The sequence below is a fragment of the Periplaneta americana genome, chromosome 13 (genome assembly GCF_040183065.1).
Source record: "Periplaneta americana isolate PAMFEO1 chromosome 13, P.americana_PAMFEO1_priV1, whole genome shotgun sequence".
NCBI lineage: Eukaryota > Metazoa > Arthropoda > Insecta > Blattodea > Blattidae > Periplaneta > Periplaneta americana.
In genome coordinates this window covers 95,116,073-95,141,770 of record NC_091129.1, presented here as the reverse complement: position 1 = coordinate 95,141,770, position 25,698 = coordinate 95,116,073, and the positions used below count along the sequence as shown (strand labels likewise).

The following is a 25,698-nucleotide window of genomic DNA, read 5'->3' as shown; positions in this document are numbered from 1 at the left end:
CCGCTCATATAGAGTCACTTATTACAACAGACATTACAGAACCATTGAAACCCTCTCATAAAGAGTCACTTATTACAGCAGACATAGAACCTTTGAAACCCTTTCATAAGGAGTCACTTATTACAACAAAAAACACAGAACATTTGAAACCCTCTCATAGGGAGTCACTTATTACAACAGACATTACAGAACCTTCGAAACCCTCTCATAAAGAGTCACTTATTACAACAGACATTACAGAACCTTCAAAGCCCTCTCATAACGAGTCACTTACTACAACAGACATTACAAAATCTTTGAAACCCTCTCATAAGGAGTCACTTATTACAACAAACATTACAGAACCTTTGAAACCCTCTCATAAGGAGTCACTTATTACAACAGACATTACAGAACCTTCGAAACCCTCTCATAAGGAGTCAGTCATTACAACAGACATTACAGAACCTTTGAAATCCTCTGATAAGGATTCATTTATTACAACGGACATTATAGATGAACTCCAAAAGGAGAAATTAAAAAGAGAGGTAAAACATGAGAAAAACGAAGAATTTCCAAAAACCACTGAAAATGATTCAGATTCTTCAACAGAGATTGAAACATTCTGTGTCAATATTTCTAAGGAAATTCCCCTGAATTTTGGCAAGAGTGGCTCAAAACAGTACAAAAACATCGTACACATTCAATCAGAATGTGACCAGCACTTCGCAGGAGGAACTTATTCATTACCTGCTGATCTGAAAACTACAGGAAATGACTCAAAATCAGTTACTTCGACAACTGATAAACCTTCATCTGGACTCATAATTCACACAAGCACACCAACTAAAGACGAGATAATTAAGTCTACACAGGAAATAAGTAGCATCAGACCTCTTGAAGTGCTTCCGAAACCCCCAATTTCCAGAGGCAATATTGAGTTGGATGAGTTGGAAAACAAAGTGAAGAAAATGCTCTCAGAAATTTCATTAGAGAATGATTTGATCAAATCAAATGAAGAACAGATATTTCATGCAGAACTTACTAATGAAGTGGAGGCAGTTCCGATCGCAAAAACACACGTGAATATTTTGAATGTAATACCACATGATGAAACAGTGATTGAACTCTTACCAAGAAACAAAAAGCGCAATAAAACCGAAAATGTAATGACAAAAGAAGAGGCTGAATATGAACGAAAAAACAAAAATGAAGAGTCGAAGATTGCCAGCGATGGTGGATTTCAGGAATCTCGTTTAGTTTGCCACGAACCAAAAGAGACTTATAAATTAGATAGAACTCAAGAAAAGTTTTCCTCGCCTCTGTCTGCCATGAATCGGGAACATGAAGTAAAACGATATTATGAATCTGAAGAGAGACTTTTATTTGATTACAAATGGCCTGATAATTGGCCTGATGATAACTTGGATCTATTTGCAAACAATTCTTTGTTACCATTGGACCAGATGAAAAACACCTTTCCTATAAGTGACAAACTGACAAATGTAGAACCAAGTAATTTACAGCAGAACGAAATCCCACCTTGGCCCTCTTCTTTAACGAAAGATGAATACTTTAAATATGTTACTGATAGTGTAGATATCTTGTCTGGTGAGGATGATCCCATACATAGTTTGCAGGAACTAGAGGATACTGTCTGCAAATTAGCGTCAGAAGTTGAGGTGGACTTCTCTCAAATGTCACTGTTAGATGATATAACTACTGACAGTTCGGAATTGATTGATACACCCAAAACTCAAAGCATAATAGATCCTGTCGTCACTAGGAATTCATCTCTCCCACCAGCAGAATTGAAACCGTTGTCTAATGAAGAAAATCCTGTCATGGGGGAAGTTAAACTTTTAGTTAAGCCATCAAATACAAGAACGAAAGAAATTGATATTTGTAGTGTAAGACATAATAGAGAGATAGAGGCAATGCATACACGAAATTTGAGTTTCACACCAGGTAATATAATCACTGAAAATGTGTCAGAAGAGAAATCAGGGTCTCATTCTGAAAGTGCGATGTGTTTGAAAGAATCTCTTCCTTCGGAGTTTACTCATTTACCTACTAAACACGACAGTAATGCTGCCAGTTTATCAGATTCTCCTAAGAAAGGCTTATCTACTAACATAATAAAAATTTTTGAAAATGTTCAAATAGGGAATGACCATTCTAAAATGAATGATCAGCCATCATCAGGAAAGGAAACAAAAGAAATGCAGTCATCATTTCCTTCAAAATGTCAGCAGCAACACGTCATTCAGAAACTTGTTGTTCGGTCCTATGGGGATGAACCAAAAGATACTTCTACCATGGCACAATCGAGCACTAACAAGAATAAGCTGGAACAGGAAACTCATAAGCACACACGGCAATATCAAGAACATGAACTACAACAAACAGTAGAGGAAAATTTGCAAGGAAGTAAACGAGAACAGTTAAAACGACAAGATGATATTAAAATTAAATCATGGAAAGACAAAGAAGATACTACTTCTCAATCAAGAAAAGCGAAACACTCTCAGAAAGTGAAAACTAAACAACCTGACTATGAAATGAAAATATCCAATAATTATGAGATAGGAGGGTATCAAACAGCATGCTCGTCTCAACAATCGACGAAAGAAGGGAATCAGCAGAAAGATCATTCTAGAAGAAGAAAAAGGCATCGGAAACATCGACATCAACCAAAACATCCAGAACAAAAGGAAGAAAATGGGCAGCAGCAAATTCAAAGACTCTTTATACGGACACCAGACGTTGAATTAAGAGAGCCTTTGAATTTGCTACAATCAAATGAAGCCACAAAGCAGAATAACCCAGTGCTTGTAATTGATCATTCAAACACGAAAGAAAATCCACAACAAATACAGAAGCTCATAGTCAGATCTCCAGATATTGAGGATTATTTGAACTTTTCAAAGGTAGAGGGTCCACCTACTAATGTAAGCCCCATTCCTCCACCACCACCTCAGCAACTGCCTAAGACGAAACTTTTTGCAAGACTTCCTAAGCCACCTCTTGCTTCGGAAGAGGATCTTAAATCTTTGTCTCCATTGAGCCACGAGAGTTCTATTCAGAGTCATTCATCTTCTGTCATAACATTAGATAGTTTGTCGCAAGATTCTGACGATTTTGATACATTTTCACGGTGGTTGTCAATGCCATCTCTCGTAATTAGAGCCGCAAATCTTCCAAAATCGCCATATAGTAGTGCCATATCACTGGATGACACAAATCTCTCGAGAGTTATCTCCCTGCCGGTGCTGGATGCCTCCGAGTCTGTCACAATTAGTGAAATCAGTGACTCGGATCTCAGCAGCATTGTAGAGTCAAAAGCCAGCGCAGTTGTCTCACCTGAACTCAAATATGAGGCTGATTTGTCTCTCACACCAACTGGCAAGTTCAGTCCTACGGCTTCTTCCAAACCGAGCACAACAGAGATATTTCAAACAGAATCTTCATCTGGAACTTATAGACATTCCCCTGGCAGCACATGCGAACCTTTATATTTTCCAATGGAAGAACCTTTCATCCATCTCCGAACTCCATCAAATCCGAAAGACTTTTCAGATCCATGGTACCTACAGACAGAATTTCTCCTTTCACCTGACGTCATTCCTTCGGGTTATTGCACATGGGTCCCAACTCCTGACCATCCGACTCACAGCAGAGGTAAGGAAAGGATGGGCGTTGTGTGCACTAATAGACAATGATCTTGAAGATACTAATCGATTTTATAGTAACGTAATATTAAATAATCCGTGCTTTGCCTTTGGAAACTCATCTTAAATACAGATTGTGGTACATTAATTTATTTTTTCTTAACATCCAATTTAACATGCGTATGCTTTCATTTTCAAATGCCTAACAAGAATTATAATTCACATGGATGCATGTTTAAGTTTTAGTTTACATACTAGTGTTATCATTGTTGCCATTAAAATATATGTATAAATACTTAACATTGGCTGGATACAAAGAACCTCAACATTAGTCAGTCTTGGTGGTCTAATGGTTACTTGTCCCAGAATCCAATATATGCAGAGTCATTCCCAGCGAAGGATAATGGAACTTTAGGTACCAGAGCAGAATAAGTAGCCTACCTTGTAAGTTGAAATAAGGCTGTAAGTTCCATAATAGTAGACTATATTCACTATGATGGGACGTTCGGATCCTCGAATCCTGCAAAAGATTTGAGAGTCTAAAACTCTAATCTTTGCGCTGTTTTTTTCGTCATTCGAATCTTTCGAATTCTAACCAAAAAAAAAAAAAAAAATTTGTTTAAATTTTGGAAACATTAATTTTAACACCATTGACATCCAATCCACTAACAAAAAACGGCGATTGTTGCAATTTCGGTGGTATACATATCACCAATAAGTTATCAACATCCAGCGGCCTAGGTGCCACACTGTTTTCAATACACATGCCTTCAGGGAATTTATTATTTTTTTTTAACTGTACCAGTATTCGTAAATTTGTTCTTCATTAAGCACAGATTTCAAATTTTGCTTCAATTCATTCATTCATTTAATGTTCTGCCCAAGAGCAGGTCTTTCACTGCAAACCCAGCTTTCTCCAATCTTTTCTAATTTCTGCCTTCCTTTCCATTTCCTCATATGATCCATATATCTTAATGTCGTCTATAATCTGATATCTTTTTCTACCCCGAACTCTTCTCCTATTCACCATTCCTTCCAGAGCATCCTTTAATAGGCAGTTTCTTCTCAGCCAGTGACCCAACCAATTCCTTTTCCTCTTCTTGATCAATTTCAGTATCATTCTTTCATCACCCAATTTCTTACTCTCTCTGTCCACTTCACACATTCCATTCTTCTCCATATCCACATTTCAAATACTTCTATTCGCTTCTCTTCACTCCGTCGTAATATCCATGTTTCTGGCCCATACAATACCACACTCCATACAAAGTACTTCACTAGTCTCTTCCTTAGTTCTTTTTCCAGAGGTTCGCAGAAAATGCTCTTTTTTCTATTGAAAGCTTCCTTGGCCATTGCTATCCTCCTTTTGACTTCCTGGCAGCAGTTTTGAAGCTGTCCACTTGCTTTACTGCCTCATTTAGAATTCGCAAGTTTATCTTGTGTATTTTTCTTCCTATGACCATGCATTTATCTTCATACCATACTGCTCACAGCTGTCATTTAGCTCCAGTAGCATGTCCTTTATTATCATTTCCTCTTGTGCTAACAACGCCATATAATAAGGAGATCTTATGCATTTTATTCTTCTTCCTCCTACTATCACTCCTCCCATGTTCTGAAAACAATTCTTTACTAAACATTTAATTGAAAGTATAAGTTCGTTTATTATTATTATTATTATTATTATTATTATTATTATTATTATTATTATTATTATTATTATTATTATTATATGAAGAATTCGAGATTCGAGATTTTAGAGATTCGAGGGATTCGAGAACCTTTTAGGATTCGGATTCGGATTTGAGAAAATTTAGAATTCTCTCCACCACTAATATTTACGAACACATTTTATGTTCATGCCCACCAGTTCTCCGTTCTCAAACAGCTGTCACCACGATAATGATTGTGGAGGTCTGGTATAGCACAAAAGTGGAAACATGCCTTTAAATTAAAAAACCACTGGCCTACAGATTTCCATGATTGACTATATCCAATGACGGTTATTACAAAGTGCATAAATTAAAAGTCATTATTCATTTAAAACAAAACCAATCCATAAGAGACAATGACTGAGTTGTCAATTGTTCAAAATTGGAAACCATCCATGCATAATGGATTTAATTCGAGAATCATCCTCTTCATTGTCTGTGCAGTAATTAAATGAATGACTGAATTACGACTCAGAGATCTCCTAGCTGTTATATCTGCATTAACTAAAGTTTTCATGGTTTTCTTTCAAACTCATGAAATTTTGGAATTATAGCTTCAAATTATGCAGAATAAAATTGTTCAATTAATATCTGTAATTCTGTCGTCGATTTGCAAAAAGGGACATGTCCAAAATAACAAAGTGTCGTAAAATCGCAAAAACTATAACTAAGTTAGCAAAATAAAATGTTCATATATTTTTTCTAATTAGATCACTATGGATACATACATTCAGGATCCATGAACATTTTTATTTGTTATGGTTTTTTTTTTTTTTTTTTTTGTAATTTCCCAACACTTTGTTATTTTAGATGTGTCCCCTTTTGCAAATCGACGACAGAATTGAAAATGTCATGAAGCAATATAAATAGTACATATTTCAGTTTCTGTCTTCCTCAAAATGCAATCAGCAATAAGTTCTGAAATGCTTGCATCAAGCAGTTTCTTAATTACTGGTACATGAAACTATATTTTGCTTCCGTAATTGTAGCCTAAAAATTAATATATCGAAATAACTACTGAAGCTTTCCTGGCGACGTGATAATTCGAAATTTTCACGGGCTTCCAGCCAGGTCATAAGTTGGTGATCCACCGACGTTTCGAGGATGTTCATCTTCCTCATCTTCAGGGTTAAGTGTGGAATGCATTGCATAACATTTTTATGGGTATTTGTGCCCTTATCAGATGTTGAGACGTCATTTTTTAAATTTCTGCGCTATGGATTTTTAAATCACACACCCGCTTTTATCGGTTTCCAGTAACTTCATTTTTTTTTTTTTTTGCTACATTGCCAGACAAAATGGATATAATTTCTGAACTATTAAAGGTACATGCAAGAAATTTAGAACACACATTCTTTAGACTATTAGGAAACTTTTCTCTGTAACAGAATTTTGTTAATTGATTTCATTTTAAAAATACGTCCGTTTGTTTGCAAGAAAGGAAATCAGAAAATTGTTACTAAATTTTAATTGTTTATTTTACAAACGTAGGGACTAATATCAAAATTCTGTTACAGACAGTTTGTAGAACATACTTCTGCAAATACATTGCAAAAACTGTTTGAATGTATCTTTAAAAACAGTTTAGATATATCGGTTTTAGTACAATCCTGCATTGGGTATATTTTTTTCAAATTTGGGCCCCCAAATATATATATATTTTTTTCAAAATATTTTTATTTGGTTGAGTTGCCACAGCTATGAGCTCTCTACATACAAAAAAATTAATAATTTACACGAAATAGGAAAAAAGTTAAAAAAAAATACCATCCTCTCCCCTTAAGTTTCTTAAACATGTATTGATGTATTCTAATTGTGGTTATATCAGTGAGTTGAAATTCCACTTTTTTCTTAGATAAAGGCATAAAGCACATGGTTGATTGAAGACTGCACAAATGCACAGTTTATTTCTTTAGTCAGTCATGATTACATTCAAGTTTGAAAATAATTATCTGTTATGTCAGATTTCTTTACCTATTCACTATTCATTTAAAACTTAAGGTCCTTGTTTCTTGACATAATTTTGGGTTATTTGGTACCAGTTATTTATTTAAATCAGCACTTCAGGTAATTAATGTCAGATCATATATATATATATATATATCATAAAGGGAGTATCCATTTGAAGACTAGTTTATTAGAAATGCAAAAGCCTAATATACGGGTGAAAAGTAATTAAACCGACAAACTCCGGGAGATTATATCGAACACCAAAACAAACAGTTTTCTCTAATGTCATATTGTGCTATGAGGCACTATTTCGCGAGGACATCAGATCTTGATGTAACACAAACCATTGCCATGTTTTATTGCTTGAGTCTCTTATAAAACTTCTACACACCAAAACAACTGCAAAAAATGTTAAAAAAAACATGTACACACCAAAATCACTGCAAAAGATGTTCAAAAATACCTCCATTGACCTGTACACAAAGGTTACATCGGCAGGACATGGATTGTCTAACATGGTGAAAGACTTCAGGATTATCGTTTATTTCTCCTGCTGCAGCAAATATCCAGGCCACCAGATCATCTTGTGATTCAATTGGGGTTGCGTAAACAAGATTATACATCTGTCCCCACACACAAAAAAAAAACAGAGTGGTCAAATCAGGAGATCGAGGAGGCCAAAGTATAGGACCGCCTCTGTCAATCCACTTCCCTGGAAATTGTAAATTGTTCAAGTAGTCACACACACAATGTGAATTTGAAGAGCAGTTATGAATTGAAGACACATATGCCCTCTGCCAGTTTAATGAAGCCCTGCACTGGGTCAAGACATACAACAAAATGTGAATTTGTAGAGTAATGCGCCCCCTGTCAGTTTAATAAAGCACTGCACTGGGTCAAGACGTAGAACAAAATGTGAATTTGTAGAGTAGTCATGAACTGAAGAATGCATACGTCCTCTGCTGGTTTAATAAAGCCTGTGAAGAAAATATGATATTAGAGAAAACCGTTTGTTTTGGTGTCCCATACAACCTTCCAGAGTTTGTCGGTTTAATTACTTTTCACCCTGTAGATGTTAAACAATATGAGTGACGAGTAGGTTTCCATTGTCCCCAGATGTGACCATCTAGAGCAGTGATGGGTAGATTTCTGAATTTTGTGCATGCACTGTACAAGACTGAAATGGCGTACCATACATATTTCATGCATGAAGAACCGGTTCTCAGTTCCAGCAGTACCATAACACTTGAGGATGGGTTAAAAATGAGCAAGTTGTTTTGATGGTGCAAACAAAGTGAAATAAACCACGAAAGTTTATCATTATTAAGACTTTGGCGAAAAAAATAATATGGTGAGCCTGTATATACCACTTTCATGGCAGCAATCTGTGTACACTCTGTATGACATAGAAAAAACACTACAATGAGATTTGTTTCTTAAATAGATAAAATTAAGAAAGAAGGCTGCTTGAAACTAAACATCTGTCTTAGCTCAATGCAAAGACGTCACTCCAAAAATACATGATAGGAAAACATGTCGTGCAATAGCTATTTGCCTATGCTGACAATGGTAAATATAAACAATAAAATTCATCTGTAATTGCCACCTTTGACTGTTAGTCACTAAAATTTTCTCAGACGCAGATCATCTCTTATTGTGATCCATATGAGATATTTACCTGTTCAGCAATATCCACTGGTCGATGTGAACAGTTCTTGAATTTGCAAGACTTGCAGTTTTCTGTTCCACTCTTTCCTAATTTGAACTTGATTTTGGCTCTGTGCTCAAACTGAAGAGGCATCTCACCGACAACTTGAATATTTCTGCACTAACATATCCATAGCACTTGATCAACAGAAGTGATCTTTAATCTTTTATAGCTTAGATTAGGCCAGATGCAAGTGGGCTGCATAATCCTTAGAGAAGTGTATCTTGACTGTCTGTTAAATACTTTTTACTAAACAAATTACTGAAAAGTGTTAATTTTTTTAATTTACAGACTCATACAGTTACACTAATGAGGAAGAGTAAAATTTTCATGAAACAATGATGAAGTTTTATGTAAGTTATGAATTTGAAACTTATTGCAAAAAATGATTTTGGCAGACTACATTCCACTGATTCATAGTTTCCAATGTGCTGCCATTTGTTACACTGTATAGATAATAAACATGATACTTACACAATAGCATTTTTGTATCAAATCCAAATGAACCCGCAACTCGAGAATTTTGATGCTACTACGCATAAATTTTTTACTAACTAAAAGAAATAATATTCATTATCTGTTCACTCTATATATGTGTGTCTTTCCTGTAGCAAACTGTGGAGCAGAGTATTAAAATTAATGCGAATCGTGTCCTTGGAGCACAATGAATTACAAATTTTTTTCATTTACAGAAGAAAAAGAAGTTAAATTTGCATAGTTTTCATTTTATACATTTTGATTTCATTCCCTCTCCCAGCGAAAGTAGAAATTTCTTTTCTCATCCTACCTTCAACTTTCTACTATGTAGGCAGTCTTTCTATCAACTGGGCTAACTTGCAAAATGTGGAAGAGTAAAATAAGTTGGAACAAATCTTCTAAAATTGTAATTTAAATGAAGGAAAGTTAGCAGTATAAAATATTTTGCTAAACCAATTTCAGTCTAATTTTCATAGTGGAAATTTGGCGGTGATGGTGATGGTGGTAGTAGTAGTAGTAGTAGTAGTAGTAGTAGTAATAGTAGTAGTAGTAGTAGTAGTAGTAGTAGTAGTAGTAGTAGTAGTAGTAGTAGTGATAGAGGTGATAGTGGTGTTGTTGGTGGTAGTAGTAGCAGTGGTAGTGGTAATAATAGAAATACTACATATAAAAGATCATCAGCATCAATAGTTATTTGTCCTCCATTTAGGCTGTTTTAAAACGTAGCAATTAATATAAATACAAATTTATGCAAAAATACTTACATAAATTTCGATAACCACGACAAGAACAATGAAATAATAAATAAGTATATTGAGGCAAATAAACACCAAATCTACTGTTTCAAGCTCTTTTACAGTGTTGTTAGTGTATACAGATGTTCTTTACAAACAATTACAGACGATCATAACCATAATCCGATTCAAAAGAGAAACAACCCATAATTATATATATGTTAGATCTTTTAAGTTTTTCTTTAAGCACACTAAAGCTTATGTAGATTTTAATTAACAGAATAGAGTAATACCAACGGAATTCAGATGGAATATTTCTCCTGTTAAATTTACTATAACTGATCATAACAATCTCCTATCTGGATTAAAGTTGTTTTAGCATGTTTATTTATGCGTACCGGTCTGGACTTTATGTATAGTAGAATATCAATTATTATCAAATGGATTTCATATAGGCCCTACATTTAGGGTCCCTGAGTTTTGTTTTTTAATGTGTAGCATATCAGAATTGTATTGGATAGTGAAGTACCAGTACCGCTAGGTCTAAATGTAGTTGTTAGGCCTTCGATAAATCAAAATAAGATAGATACTGATTGGTATACTTTTTCAGTTATGTCACAGCATATATATATATATATATATATATATATATTCTGATACGTATTTGATATGTATACTGTGGTTATATATTCTGTACAGTATTGGTACTCCATTCCTATGGCAAATTCTCAATTGCATGAAGTAGCCCCTAACACGAATCTACAAAACCTGAAATCTAGTCAGTTTGTAGACATGAACGTTGAAATATCGACTTTATAAAATATTTCAATGACTTTGTGCTAATTCACCCATAATATTCAGGCCTTTATGTAATAATTACTGTAAATTTTCTCAGCCGAAACCTCTCTCAGTTATATAATAAATGAAGTCTTGATTATTTTTAAGAATTATTAAATGAGGCACTCAGCACACAAATGGCCAAATCCACAAAATCATATTTCCACTTTATCTCTTTGTAACAGTGCGCGAAATGCGATACACAAACGAACCTTGGGCTGAAATCTCATGGAAAAACTGGGAATGATGATTAGGTCGATTTACACTTTGAAGAGAAGAATATAATGAGCTCTTTAAAGCAATAAAGTTAATATGCAAATTTTGTGGGTTGGGCGATTTGTGCACTGAGCACCTCAAATGTAGTCACACTAAGAAGGTTTGGGCTCCAGATATAAATAATAGCTCCTAAAGCTGTTAATTTTATTGTTATAAATTAAAAACTGACAAGATGCGTGATTTATAAATAAAATCTCGAATAATGATGTTAAAAAATATATGTAGGCTACCATTATGAGCATCTTACTTACCATGTAGACCCACTCATATATTAAAAAATTCGCAATTCGTTAAAAAAAATAGTCATATCAATACATAAATTATTGTTCAAACAAAATTATTTGCTGTAGTAATTGTTTTTCTTCCCAACAGTAATTAGGTGTAAACAATGGATTAAAATACAAGACGACATTTCATTTGAAATTATTGTAATGAATTGTTTCCAAATTTTTGTTACCCTAATATTTACAAAAGCACTTCCTGCTTTTAAAATATGCCACAAATCTCGATAATCTTCTACAGACATGAAAATGTGAATAGGACCGTATGTTCTTCAGAACAGTTTATTAATGACGTATATAAGTAACATTTTATTTCTGTAAAGTAGATAATATAGAGTAGCTACAGAAGGTAATTTTTTGTATTGTAAAGTTTATTGCGAGAAGATTTTTTTGCAGTTTTTCCTTGGTGATTCAGAAGATACCGTATATATAAGAATACATATAGAAAGCTAATACCTATATCTGAAAGTCGAGAGCAGCCATTTTTAAATCGTAATTACTTTATTTACTTCCTGAGTTGAAATCTGCTAGTATCAGTAACTAGTGTTTTTTTTTAATTCTACGATACAAATGTATCATTAAATGTCAGTAAAACTCCTTATTGACAAGTTCACATGTTACCATCTTTGTCTTGTGAAATAAACTTTTTATATAAAATAAGCATTAAAAATATTATTATTATTATTATTATTATTATTATTATTATTCACATTCTTCCTAATTGCCTATTTTAATTATTCAAATACCAGTATTAATTTATTATCTATCAATAGACAGTTTCCGACATTGTTAAAATCTTAAAATTATACCATTTTGAATCTTGCGTACACTACTTTTAACACTTGAATATAAGTAATTGATTAACTAGCGGACTGACTCGACAATTAACACGAGTAAGTCCCCTAGTTAATCAATTACTTACAATTATAAATTAGTACCAATACCGTAGATTAAAAGTTTACATAGTAATTAAACATAAGGATTAAAGAATTACAAAATGACTGAGAATAATAACTATTCATAAAGAACTGTACACATATATTGACATTTTACAGGACAATTTAAAATAATATTTCATATTTTGTTGGTTGCGTCCTCTAATCATACATGATATGGGACATAATTAAGCAGTTATTATTGATTTACAGTTTTTTACAACTTCAAAGGATCATTACCGAAGACTAACATGCTAAGAGAAGCTACTTTTGCAAGAATTTTACAGTTCGTACCATTTTCATGACTCCAAATTTGGGATTATCTTACGAATGTTCTGTATATTTAACAATGCTTTATGAGCTATCAGCATAGAACAGTTGAGGGACGAAGTAAATAATCAACTTTCCATATTCTGAAGAAATGGCTTTATGTCAAATTAAATCAAATTTCACGTGTAGTAATACTTGCAAGGGAGTTTGCCATCCGCCCTACCAGTACTTCAGATTTTAAATGTATTAAATTCAAAAGTCTTTGAGAAAGGATACCATATTTTCGACAGGATGATTCTCACATTATTAGTGAAGATTCAACCTACGCTACATTATTTTAAAAATTGTACTTAGGTTATTTGATCCCATAGTTTAGTCAATTTAGTAACAGGATCAAATATAAGTCATTTATATTGGTGATCTTTTGTTTACTTTGTATATCAGAGAACTGTGTGGTATTACGACATACGGAACAGATGCATTATAGATACCGCCAGTTATATTTTCTAAAAAAAGGTCAATGGAAGTAGCAGTACTCTATTTGTATTTTATTTTTTGTCCAGGGTAAATACTCGTCGTTTACATTAGTAATAATACGATTATGTTCCATGAACAAAAAAATAAAATGTAGTAATTCCAGATAAGAATGTGAATCGATATTATCAAATAGCCTGGCTGTCCCTATAATGCATCTAAGGTGCAAAATTTCTAAAGGTCGTTAAAATCTACTAAGTTTGGCAAGTGTTTAGTAGTTAGGGCATATTTACCAATGCAAAGATGAAACTATTAAAATTGAATTAGTGTTCACCGGAGATTGTGAAAGCATTTGAAGTTCTAAATTAGGACTTCTTTAATGTATTATCAAAATTATAACATCATAAAGGATTATCACATATGTGAGACATATGACGCGCAATAAACTTGTAATATTTCGTATTGAAGCTAAAATAATGAAAATACCTGTAATATACATTTAGAAGAACCTCTAATATACATTTATAAGAAATGAGACATGTATACGTGCAACATAAGACCATGTTTAGCTAACTTAAAATTTCATAATCTTCTGAGCCATACCATATTTAAAATCGACATGTAGCAAATCAGACATGTAGACAACAAGCAAATAAAGTAAAAATTCCTAAGAGGGCCTTCTATTTGGTTATTATCCGAATCATGGTACCATGTGAGTTCACTGTGATATCCAGTTTGAGAACCACTGTTGCTCACAGCTTACTGCACGAATGTACTGTTGTCTTAATAGCGATATTTTCGAAATAAACGATTCCGTATAAATCGAACATTTTTTCTCGTTATACAGTGAGGGGCATTTATCGTGATCGGAGATAGCAATACGAGTCCCTGCCGAGCTATGACATGGTTACTGCAAGATGCGCGCTCATATCCTCGGCACTGATACAACACTTAACAATAAGCAGATTCGAATTTTCAAGGATCATTTTAGTCTTGCTGTATAAGGAAAATAGCCTTTTTTTAGGTGTTTATAAAAATTATAACACACGATCCTTTATTACACAAATAATGAAATAATTAATAATGGAAAACAGACCAATTTTTTTTACTGATCAGTGAACTGAAATATCACTCTTTTTTAAACTATTGTCTCGATTACAATAATATATGACAAGCCACATATCTAAATTTTTTGGTGAAAATCTTTTTCTATTGTCTGTCAACAATGCTTTGTACGCTGAAAATGTGCTTTCAGCAGGACAGGATGTCATAGGAACAAATTCTATTCTTGCAACAGATGCTGGACCTCCAATATTAGACTCTCAATTTAAATAAAAAATAAATGCAGGAAAAAAATTAAATCACTTCGAAAATATTCTCAACTCGAAAATAATTGAAGACCTAACATTCTAAATGTGCTAAATGTCTGTTAATTTTTTCAAATTGTCTTAATCGTAGCTCGACTGTAGTGACTCATTCGTGCACCAAAAAACAGATCTCAACATGTATTTCGCAGTGTGTTTTTCATCAATATCTCAGAAAGTTGTTTTTGAAACTTGGCACATTTAGAATGTTAGGTCCTCAGTTGTACCATATAATTACAATCCGATCATCAGCATAAATATTGAATAATTGGTAGAGAGAAGTTCTATCCTGGACCGAGACTTTAACTCGGGTCTGTCAGGTACCTAGTGCTGGTGTTGTAACCACTGAGCTATCCAGGTTTAATTTCCAGTACAGGGTAGAATTTTTCTCTTTGAATTATTCAAACTAGCCAACAGAAAGTCTGGTCTGAAAGTCATACTTACTTAACTGTTTTTTGCATAACCTACTTACATTCTTTTGACAAGCTTGACAGAAGATTCTTTCACCATCTGTTGTGAAATTAGAATCGTCACCTATCTAAATTTGCGTGTGTTGCAAATTTCGGCATGTCTAAACTATAACTGTACCAAGAAGTAATAACTTCATTAAATTATAGTGAAGAACTAAATGAATAATTTTGTTGTACAAGTGTAGCTTCATTCCAGAATTTATATTCGACGCAATAATGTATATAAGTTAACACATAAACTTCAATACTACCGCTTCCGTGACTGCACAAATTGGACTCGGCTAACAATGTGTTAATGTCACCTTAATTTAATTCCATTGTTGATACAGGCATACGTGTTACTATCGAAGCAATGAGATTAAGTTATTTAAATGTCTCGTAGTACAGTTAATTTTTTTTATCCACTTTGATTATTTAATGTGGACTTTACATCTCTAATAAAAATATTGTATACACATTCATTACGCAACAAGTTAGATAATGATTCTGCTATTACCTAACTGGTTGCGTAATGTGAACCACACATAAAATTAAATCAAATGAAATTGATTTTATTTCTTATAAACATTAACAACAATTTGGGGTAAACATTCAATTATAATTTTCAGCTTTTTCAATATCTGAATCCTCATTTGAACTCATTTTAACAATGTTTGTTTATTTCTCCTAGTACTGCTGTTCTTCTGCTATAAACAAAAACCTACAGAGTTCAAAACTAATAAAACAAACATAAATGAATCACCTCTTGCATAAAGAAACTAATATTAATGCAATCGCCTCTCCACAAAAGATATGTTCGAAACTAATAAAAATAATACAATTACTTTAATTGAAATAATAATTTTTTATCAAAGTGGATAAAATGTTGTACGATATACTTATTGTAATATGAAACGTTATGATACTCATATCATAAATAACTAGATAGGCCTATTATCATTTGAAGTCTTATTGTAAATATAATTATTATTTATTTATTACCCGCTGTTAATTTATTTTTGTTTTATTTAGCCTTTTTTTTTTGTTTTAGGCTTCATTTAGTACTTTTAGGTTTACATGACGTGTCATCTAACCTATTTTTAGGGGGGAGGTTTATTAGATTAATATATTTTAATGCACGATGCATTAAACGAACAATTTATTGTGTTAAAATATTCGAGATATGTGGTAAGGAACAAAATAGGTTAAGTCCTGGGAATCCGAACTCTGACAATAGAGTTGTAGAATTTGTGCTTACAGTACCTAGCTCACTTTCATCACTCTCATCCAGTCTCCCATTCAATGCACTACATTGTTCTATCTTTTTATGAAATTGATATTCACCTTCACAAAGATCCTCACTTTTCCATTCATGACTTTGTTCAGTCACCACAGTAATGAAAATCCTGGATTTTTCAACACACTAGACCACCAAGTCGTGTAATAAATATAACCAATAGTACCGGTATCGACATTTCACAATTTCAGAAGTTATAAAACACCTGTTTATAATTGAAAATGTTGATTATTGATAACAACAGATACGTAGATGGTGAAGACATGATGCAATGTGCCCATGCCACGTACTAGTGCCTAGCTATACCTTCACCAGATAACATGCCACTAACTCGGATCTCGATAAATGTTCCTCTCTGTTAGCATTCAACTTGATGATTTCCCCAGTTGTTATAGCTGATTTTCGAAACCACATTTTGCTACCTGTCCTAGCTCTCCAAATTCATCATGATTCAGGGTGGGCACCATTTTCGTACACTGGCCGAAATTTCGTGAGAAAATTACTTTCACTTGAGAATTCGGACCAACGTGAATTCAGTAACCCGAGTCCTGGCATGATGCCTTAGACCACAACACTACGGCATAGGACACTGCTACAATTACCCACTAATGGATACTACCTCTAATATTATTCCCTACTCAGGCTTGTACTGTTTCTACTTCCATTAATATGCACTCATACAGTATAATGTTATTAATTTCACTACTATTTACTTCTTGTATGACTACTACTACTACTACTACTACTACTAGTACCTTTACTGTTGGTACTTTTACTATTACTATTATCACCATGTTATACTACTACCACTCCTGTCTACTAATATTTATGCCTATGAGAAAACGATATTGTTCTCAACAGTAATTTTTATGTTTGTTCAAAATATTATTCAAGTACCGGTAATGAAATAAAGCTAAACGCTATTATGGCAAAAATGCGAAGTCTATTAGCCAATAGAATGTAAAATATGTCATTGCTCGTACACTGCTGAATGTATGTTTTTAATGTGAACAGCACTTGAGAATAAGAAAGAATCACGTAAAAGCACTAATATGAACAAAAAGAAGTTACATGATGCACAATGACTGTGTCATGGTATGTGTAATAAGATGTTATGTGGATATTAGGTACCAGTATATACCTGCACACAAAACACAACATTAATGCAAAATAGTTCATTACTTAACAACTTTTACACCTTCGTTGTGTTAAATAATGAAACTATGTATTATGGTATTTTACCTTCTGGTGGGAACTTCTAGTGAGGTCTTGCACTTTCTTCTGATTCCTTCTTGCTTGGTGTCTTGGTGAAGGAGTGTGGAGGTGGAGGTGGAAGTAGGGGTTTATTTATGTAAAGTACAAGTACAATAATAGTTTTATTATTTAACACAGTTACATTGTAAAAATTGTTAATGAAACAAGTTTAACTGTATCATTAGTGATATTCGAGATGTGTTAAAAGTGTACTCAGGAATGAATACTTTAAAATTTGTTTTAATATGAATTAGTGAAATGAACATAGGCCTTCACACTTTTACAATTAAAACCATTATAAATTATAAACACTTCTTGATTACAAACTTTTAACACTTTGTATCACTAAAGAATTTAGTTATGCTAACAACTTTCTAATATTAAAAAGAAAACTGAGCGGTAAATTACCTAGTTGACTAGTTTCGACTTTGTGTTAATCATCCTCAGGATTGGTGCAGTCCTTGCATCTTCCGGTTTCCTCAGTTGTTTTCCTGGGGAGGGGGGTGCGTTTGTGTTTGGTAGTGTGGAGTCAAACTAAATTTCAGAACACACACCCTATATGACTTCACACTACAAACACAAACGTACCTTGCAGCAAAACAACTGAAGAAACCAGAAGAAACAAGAACCTCACCAGTTCTGAGGATGACTAACACTAAGTCGAAATTAGTCAACTAGATAATTTACCACTTAGTTTTCTTTTTTAACATTAGAAAGTTGTTAGTATAGCTGAATTTTTAAGCATTATATATTTACTTAAATATGTTCTGTGACGATTTACAATAATATGAGTAATGATCTTTGTATCAAATATTTATAGCCTGAGTAATACGTGGAGGATATGTGTACTATTCTTCTCACATAATAAGTTCGATAGTAATATTAGGCTACACCGGTATGTGGTTTTATATACCTTATCATATTGTTCAAAATATTTAATGTATTTTGAAAGATTTCTCTTTACAAGGAACATCATTGCATTACTTTAGAAGTTTATTGTTATAAATGTATGTCTTGAGTCAGTGGCTTATGTTAAACATAGGCCATGTAAGACACTGAATGTAACATTACAGGAAAATCACCCACTGTGACCCAAGCTGAGTCAAGTGGAGATAAGATCAAAACGTCTCCAATTATTGTTGGCATGGTGGCAAAACCGGATAGCAAGATGGAATCTTTACCAAGTTCAAGTGTGAAGCCTAAAGATACAACTGGTTCAGATATTGAACTCGGTACAGCATTTGACCTGTTCCCAACAATACAGAAAAAAGAAATGGAAGCTGTCTTTGGCAAAGATCAATATGACAAAGAAAAATTAGTTGATACTGTTGAAAGAATGGACAGTGTATTAGAAACTGTTATATCAGAAACGAAACTCGTCGACAAACAGACTCCTGCTAAAGATATTGAACTAAAGAGCGATGAGGTGGAAGAACTAAAATTGAAAGAGATTTCTGAACAGATTACAAAGCAGGAATTTGGAACTGGCAAACCAGAAGTGATGACAGATGAAATAAAACTGCCATTGGATGGCCTGAAAGATGCACCGATGATTAAAGAAGATAAAACAGCTGATGTTACAAAGGATACTATTCCTGAATCTGGAACTGAGGATATTATTCCTGAATCTGGAACTGATGCTGCGTCAAAATACGGGACAGTAATTGATGACTTGAAGGACTTATCTCAAGAAAAGACATTAGAGGGCAAAGTAACAGAACCAAAAACGCTGCCTTGTGATATTAAACAAGAAATAAAAGTTTCAAAGGACACTTTGATGGGTTCCATACCTGAAATTCCAACGAAACTAGTAGAATCTCCAGGAATTGATGTACGGACAGAAGTAAGAAAAGATTCAGACGATATGAAAGAGAAGGAAGTAAAACCAACTCCCATTAGTCAGACCTCTCCGAAAAGGAAAGAACCAGAAACTAGGGCAATTGTAACCACTCCAACACTGTCTCGTCGAGGTCTGGGGGGTTCGCAACGCTTACCTCGTGACCAGCGCCCACCTCCTCTCGATGTTTCTCACCTCATGATGGAAAGTGATGAGGAAACAGATGCAGAAATGTATATTGTGACGGAACCCAGTGATGAACCACCAAAACATGAAACTCGGGATGAATCTATTTTCCGTATTAATTCCTCTCCTGATATACTAACAGAACCTCCACTTGCTTCCATAGTCGTGGAAGAGTCCAAGAGAGTATCGGTCGGATCTGTTCCAGAAGTTGCTCCAACGAAAGAACAGAGTCACTTAAAAGAAGTGTCTCAACCTAAGCAAACGCTCGCGCCATCAATGCTGAAGGAAGAAATTGTTGAGGAGCCCTTGATTACCTTTGAAACAGTAGCAGAATTGCCTTTGGAGGAAGACGAAGATGAAGCACTTAAACATCGACCAATGTTCCGCATAGCATCAGATGATTCTACAGAACAGGGTCTGGAGGATATTGAAGCACTTATTGCTAAGGCGAATCAGGAGCTTGCTAAAGAATTTGAGAGATCAGGCATAAAGGTATCTGATGTCGAGGACGAATCGCCTGAAGAGGAGAAAGAGCAACCAGATCTCACTCTGGATGGAAGAGTGCCAGAGAAGATAGAGGAAGAAGCTGCTAAACAAAAAGAACATACATCTAAGGAAGAAAAGAAGTTAAGGCGTGTTGAAAGGCGATTTGAAAGAATGGCTTCAGAAAGCATAGAGACGGAAGCTGCAGGAGAGGGCAGCAATGTTCCTGAAGTTGAATTTGAGCGCATGGTATCACAGCTGTCAACAGAAGAGGTTGCAGACTGTCAGCAAGAGTACTCACATCTGTGGGACGAAGGAGGTCTGACACCTTCCGAGGACTGGGACTCTCGCGACCCTGACACACCGAGTGGTGTGTTGGAGGAAGACCTCACCACCGCGTCACCTCCAGGTACTTATGTGTGAAGACTAACACGTACAATCTTGGCTCTTTGGCAACGATTCGGGCAAGAACTTAAGAAACGTTTGCTAATGTGTTACTTCTTGCAAAACATCACAAGCATATCTGAAAACTGCCACTATCATTTCTGTCCATAATACTTGTTATATCTTCACTTGCTGAAATTTAATTTATGATTAAGGAATAAGAATTGTAGTTTCAGGATTGTCTACCACTTATGGTGCTACCAATTGTAACAAAAGATATGTTAATTAATAATATCTAGGAAACCATTTTACACAGATCAGAAAAATTTTGCGTACCAATACAACGTTCCATGGACTTCTTTCTTTCGGTATATAAATATTAATTATTATTATTTAAGATTAACTGAAGAGTGTAAACAAGAAAGGTTGTAAGTGCACAGAACAAAATTTTTCAGGAGAGACATTTTTGTCTACCCAAATCATGTACTACTGGTAGCCGCATATTTAAAAAAGTGGTATGTAACAATTTAACACTTACTACAATCTAGTAGGCATCTGCGAAGTAGGAAAATATCTAAAATTTATTTCGGAATATGTAAAATTATGTAACATTTATTTTCAGATCGATTTTTTTTTTTTTTTTTTTTTTTTTCCTTTTCTCGAAATTTTGCCACTCTGGGACCGAGCCCAAGTGCCCCATACATAAATATGGACCTGGTGACAACTGTGATTGCATACTTAATTAGGGCCTACTTTCACTTTGAATTTGAACATACGACTTTTGTATCAGGTTTCACACATACAACCTGTTTTGACAACCACTTAAAATGATAAAAAGACTTTTACAAACCTTTGTTGTTTATATTCTTAAATCATGAATAAAAAAAATATGTAATTAGCTTATTTTGCGTAGCATTAAAAAGTTCTCATAAGCTAATGGTTCAATTTTCATAAAATTTTGCACACATTCTTCTCTATAGTTCATAGAAGTTGAACTGCAATAATTAGGACACTATAACAAACAACCATTATTTATGAGATCGTGTGATAATTTTTAGTACAAAAATTAAGAAACAAATAAAAAGTGTGTAAATGTAATTATCTGTTCTGTGCACTTCCTAGTGCTTCAGAATGTGAGATATCATGTTAGTTACAAATAGAAATGAAGTTCATAATAATCAGATTTATTGTTTTGGAGAAATTGTGTTCTTTTTTTATAAAATGCTACAAAATATATAGGCAAATTTTATTTCATTTTTATTTACAGCAATTAATTTTAAATCATAATAATTTAGATACTAAAAGAATGCCCATGAAATCTTCTATTGGTGTGCGATATTTTTGTGATCTGTGTGTAATAGTTCCATAGATATTGTTAATTAGGTAAAATGCATGCTTGCTCCTTAGGCTATGTGTATGAGCCCACTTAATACGTATAAACAGTATTTAAATGTAGACAACGTTTAATTACAATGGACTGATTTATTCAATGACTATTAGATTTTCTGATTGATTCGTTGTTTGATCGACTCCATTCATCCATTAATTCATTCATTCACATTCGTATTTCAGTAGTTATTAACTTAAAATTTTGGAATATGTAGTTTTCCGAAGTGATATAATGTTAAAAGTTGTGTAATCAAGATGTATTAAAATTTTGATCACGATAAATCTTAATATCTTAATAATCCTAATATAAAAGAAAATTTTACGTGTTGGACATCCTTCTAGCTGGCTATACTGTCTACCTCGATGTGTCTAAAAACGTGTTTAAAAAACTGCTCATCAGAAGGTATATTTATAAAGCAAGATGATACTTGTGTTTTGTTATTCAGATTTTTATTGCTGAAATATTCTAAAGCGTGTATCTGTTTTGCCTGTTGTTGCAGGAAAGTGTGGAATATAGTAATAGTAATAATAATAATAATAATAATAATAATAATAATAATAATAATAATAATAATAATAATAATAACAATAAAAATAATAATAATAATAATAATAATAATAATAATAATAATAATAATAATAATAATAATAAATCATCTATTGCATTATGTAGAATGTGAATTGCACGAGGTTAATACACTCAGGACCACTGCTTGCTACTACCTTATTTCATATCTCCAAGTTACATCCATGCATGTTATGGTACATTCACATCTGGCAAAGTTCCGAAGTGTTGGAAAGTTTATTTTGTTATGTTAGTTATTGTTTCATAATTACACATAACATAAGCATGTAGAAAATCGACAGCACAGATTGTAGACACATTACAGATGTTGCATTATATCTCTGCCAGTGACTGATTGTTGAGTTTCAAGTGGCTTATCTTGGTCGTGGGCGTCAGAGTACTAAAAGAGAAAAAAAAGAAAAGATATCTGGTTCTGGTTGCCTTCATTTTAATGCTCTACTCATCACTGCTTGCTTAAATATAAGATGAGAGTTTAGACATACTTTTTGTCACAGATTAGTACAACCTTTTGCTATCTCTCTTCCCCTCACTGCAAGCTGTGACGTTGCACAGATGCAGAGATGTAATAAGAGATCTGTATCTATTATTGTGGGCTCGTGTGTATTACTGCCTGCACATGCCTTTCTACTGGATGAGTATCATACTTCTCATTACAATGCAATGCATACTAGTCATCTTATTAATATTTCTTATACTAAAAGGACACTAATTCGATTAAATATACCTTTAAGAATCATCTTCACACGCACTTCTTATTTCAATAAGAAATAACAAAGAATCTTCCATTTTCTTTGTGTTTTTCATTTGTCCTCCCGTTCTCATTAAACTCATGAAATTATACTCTACAAGATTTGGGCTACTTTTTTCATATGTCAATAATTATCTTATCACTATAAAAGAGCTTCTACACCATAAAATAAATTCGATGAAATATATCGCACACAGTGATTTCTTTAAGTCACTTATGAAATAAATGAATCAATTAAATATATTTTACAAAAATGTAAATATCCTTTTATTACAAAATTTGATGCATTGTAAACTGCAATAATCTTACACTGAGTGTTATACAACAATGGTTAGAGAGATGTACATAAAAAAGGTATATGCGTTGTTTTGCAATTCTGAAGAGATTTTCCTACACAAAGAGCCAAGAATATATGAATTAACAAACAATGTAGTTTGAGCGTCAGTGGGAAAAGAAACTGTGTTGTAGTGCCACTCTGTGTTGTTATGCTTGTCATACTGCTTTCCATGCACTAGAGTTACTTGTTGCATAGCTGTTTTTTCTTCTTTCTTACACTTTCTGAATACCTCAGTTCTGTAATGGGGCACAGTAAATTTAATGTTCAGAAAGAAAATGACTTCAGATTTGAATTTTTATAATCAGAGACAGGAAATTGAAGATGAGAAGAGACATTTGTATTGTTGTGTGTCACAGTGGCTGCCACTGCAGATGGAGACAAGTTTCTGAGTGTGACAATTCCCGAGATTGTGGTTGAGTGTTATGACACTCCCGATACCGACTTGTTTGATCCGTTCAAGTACGACTTATGGTTGGTTAGTGACCAGACAGACCCTGACTCTTTCATATCGAGTGATGAGGCACTGGATGAGAGCGATGGGGAGGATGACAGAAGCGAGCTGTTTGCTGAGGTTGATCTCGACCCGCAACTTCCTGCCGACAATGGTTGCTCAAGTACAGATTCTTCTCCAGAAATGGATGTCGACACACTTCCGTACTTGACGTATTTCTTAGATCAGGCAAAAGTAGACCCAAAGGCACAAGCCTGCGGTAGTGATCAGAACATAAGTGAGAAGAGAACCGATGCCTCAGAGGATGCTGTTGCTGGTGAGAACAGGGGACAGTATAGGTTGGATGCTAGTAGATCGCAACACTGCTGCAGACCGTGCTTGTATATGTTCTCAGGCCCTCATATTAAGCGGGAACCTTGTAGCGTTGAGCAAAGTCCTCTGGGTGAGTTCCCATGGCAGATGTTACAAGGTTTCATCTAGAAGCAATCTCTGCTTGGTGTGACTGTGCTAACAGTTTTAAGTTACTAATACTAATCGTGTTGTGAAATTGTTCTTTCGTCTGCTTCTTAGAAACAGAAAATATTGTGATCTGCTGGAATGACATAGTCTAGTATCAGAAGAGTGCAGGTGATTTGGAACTTATAGTTTTACTGCAGGATAGATATAACTAATACTCTTTCACCTGTGCTGTGCTACGCAGGAAGGAAAATTATGTCGTTAGGTTTATGTCCTAATTTAGGTTTTGATGAAGTGTGCTTGTGGAGTCAGCTATTTTGTGCATGCAAAAAATAATTTTGCACTCAATAATTTTTCATGTTAATTATTTTCAATCTTTGAAAATAGTTACTATATCGTACAGTACATGCAAAATATATTTATTGCACTTAGTCCTAGCTACAAAAATAGAACGTATTGTTCATCTGAAAGTATGATGATTACGACAAAAGAGTATGGAATCACCATTTGATATGTTTACTGATATTCTGCATTCTTGTACTGAAACATTATTTTCCAAGATATAAGAAAGGCAACATGTGAATTATAATACATATAAACCTTCAATCTGGATTTGTGTATAGTACATTTCCTTTTATGTGCCATAACATCTTCCCTAAACTTTTCGTACAAATTGAATAATCAAACTTTACCATTTTAACTGATATGCTGCTTGTAGTGTTGCTTGAATGTTTCAAAATATCTTCTCTTACATTCATTCATATTACAATTTAAAATACAGTACTATGAAGCTGTTTCGAACTTCTCTTTGTTCATGTGAAATTCTCTCTCTTGTATTACATTTTGTCAGATCATTTTCATTACTTTCGCTTGAAGCTCTAGGTACTTATATTTTGTTCGTTGTCTATAATTGCTTATGTCCAAATGCGAACAGAAAATAAGTTTTTGAAGACTAGTACGTAATTCAGGCATTTGAAGTGCCATGAAGGTTAATGTATTGTAGGTGCATAATATTATACACAACCTACGTTATTTACTTTTCTTTTGTATAAATATATAGTAGGGCTATGTCATTTGTAATCAATAATTATGTACATTAAAGCACGATTGTAATATTCACAGTGGAACAGCTGCATGATGCAATAGTATTACAAAATTTGATTTATTGTCATCATT

The 25,698-nt window shown here is 33.8% G+C and overlaps 1 protein-coding gene across 30 annotated transcripts in view; it reads left to right on the top strand.

Annotated features, from left to right (window-relative positions):
- LOC138712124 (ankyrin-2-like) overlaps positions 1-25,698 on the top strand; it is a 512,384-nt gene that overhangs the window by 451,413 nt on the left and 35,273 nt on the right. For 29 of the 30 annotated variants that reach the window (XM_069843559.1, XM_069843553.1, XM_069843566.1 and 26 more), the window contains one exon: positions 18,739-20,580. The exons of the other annotated variant lie outside the window; for it this stretch is intronic. In XM_069843559.1, the coding sequence (XP_069699660.1) occupies positions 18,739-20,580 (1,842 nt within the window). The remainder of the gene's footprint in view (positions 1-18,738; positions 20,581-25,698) is intronic. 30 annotated transcript variants of the gene reach the window in all.